The sequence below is a fragment of the Rhagoletis zephyria genome, unplaced genomic scaffold (assembly GCF_001687245.7).
Source record: "Rhagoletis zephyria isolate East Lansing unplaced genomic scaffold, Rhagoletis_zephyria_1.1 Rzeph_scaffold_12303, whole genome shotgun sequence".
Classification (NCBI taxonomy): Eukaryota; Metazoa; Arthropoda; class Insecta; order Diptera; family Tephritidae; genus Rhagoletis; species Rhagoletis zephyria.
This window is the reverse complement of record NW_016169377.1, coordinates 236-2,208: the sequence shown is the minus strand read 5'-3', so window position 1 is coordinate 2,208 and position 1,973 is coordinate 236. Positions and strand designations below refer to the sequence as shown.

The following is a 1,973-nucleotide window of genomic DNA, read 5'->3' as shown; positions in this document are numbered from 1 at the left end:
TCAAAGTTTTTGTTAATAGATTAACGAATATTATTCTACGATAATAAGAAATTTCGTTAGTCAAATTTATATTAAAATTAAAATTTAAATTTAAAATATATCTAAGAATGTAGTATAAATGAAACCTATAAGTATTTACATTCACACAAATACAAAACGCATACACACCAGCACTTTTACTACCTATGCTAAACAGTTATGAAAAGAAAATAATCAGGAAAAAGTGTTTTTGTGTAGTGAGCATTTCGGCAAACGGCGGTTGAGCTGGGTTTCAGTTCAAGGTAAAAATCTCTTTAGTTGCTTAAGAAAACAAAGTGATTTCGTTCCGACTCCCATTCGATTCAGTTAATGCGTCTGTTCGATAATCTGATAATTATCACAAATTATTTTTAGACGATTAATCATTAAACGAAAACTAGTCGACGAACAGTTGAATTACATATCGAATATTAATTGAAATTATCCTTTTTGTGTGTTTAGAAATATTCTCACTTCAGTTCTATTCTATCTGAAGTTTACGTTTACTGATAGATTTTTACGCTTGGCCCTGAGCGTAGTAGTAACCGCCAAATGGGAACGCACGCCCAGCTACGGCCACGTTTTGCTGTTGCTGCTGCTGCTGCCGACGGATGCGCAGTTGCTGTTGGTAAGGTGGCTGCAAATCACGATGCAACGCCATCGAAGCCAAGTGCTGCTGCTTAAGATCACTGATCATAGCAATTTTGCGATGCTTAGGCTGGCCACTACTGACGGCTGGCGCTGCTGTGGAGGCAGCGGCACCCCCCCTACCAGCCGCAGCGCTACTCAATTGATAAGCCTCCAAATCTTCATCGCGTGGCAGAGGTTTGTGCTGATCTTCCTCGACTGGAGTGCCATCAGGGCGAACGCGGAAGACAAGCGGACCGCTGAGGAAAGTCTCGGCGTGAGGCTTCTGATTGACTGTTGTTTGAGTGACGGGATAACCGTAGGCGAAGTCCATGTCCCAGGCAAATTTGTGCTTGTGATCAGCATCGCTGTCGAAGAGTGGATTTTGGCTGTTGGTTGTAGTGGAGGCAGCGGCGGCGGCTGCAGCGTTGGCAGATGAGGGGGCTGCTGTATTGGCCGTCTTCTGATGTGTTAGGATTATGATGGAGGAATCTGGTGGTGTTGGCAAGGGTTTGCGGGTGGTAACGAGTGTTGAACTCGGGTGTTCGCGCATGATGGAAGACCAAACTGCAAATAGAAAAAATAAATAAATAAATAAATAAAGGTTGTATTACTACACAAGGATATATCTTTAATGATAGCTAAAAGTTAATAATAAATAAATAAATAATTAATTAACTATGATTTACAGCTTTGACGGCTGCTAAAAATAGCTGAATGGGTAGAGTTATAGATGCGTGATGATGCATAATTCATGTACATACATATGTATGAGGATATACATACTTATAGCATTGAGTAACAATTAACGACTGGCTCAATTACACTGTGCAACGTTAAAAATGAGCTTTTGAAGGAAATAGTACAGCGAAATTAGCAAAAAAGTGGTAATTTTTGGTAAGTTCCATAAACCGTTTTGATTTTTATTGAGTAGGTTAAAGAGATTTTAATAAAAGATTTGCGGGTCTCAGGGGGGTTGTGGAATCGCCGGCATCTTGAAAAGAAGAGTTTAAACGTTTTTCGCAATTTAAATTTTTTTTCGAAAAAACTCAAGAATACTTTTTTGTTAGCCGAAAAAATCTATGTACATTTTTTGTTTAAGCTTTTTTTTCTAGCGTCATTATTTTGCATGTTAATAATAAATTATTGATAAATTTTTTTTCACATTTTGACAGTGGATTGTCCTAACACCCTTAATTCAATGAAAACAATACCCTTCTAATCTCAATTCTAAAAAATAAAACATAAAAGATTCGAACAGTGTTAAGCATTGCGGTCCGAAAATCTTATCACCCTCGGCCAAACACTAACACATTCAGCCTTATCAT

At 38.1% G+C, this 1,973-nt stretch overlaps 1 protein-coding gene across 1 annotated transcript; it reads right to left on the bottom strand.

The window, feature by feature from the left end:
* Window positions 1–1,246, bottom strand: LOC108377561 (rhythmically expressed gene 5 protein-like; the record flags this gene model as incomplete). Its single annotated transcript, XM_017633831.1, has 1 exon — window positions 1–1,246. A coding segment is annotated over one exon (711 nt), but the record flags the coding sequence as incomplete, so codon positions are not given.
* Window positions 1,247–1,973: the final 727 nt, after the last annotated feature.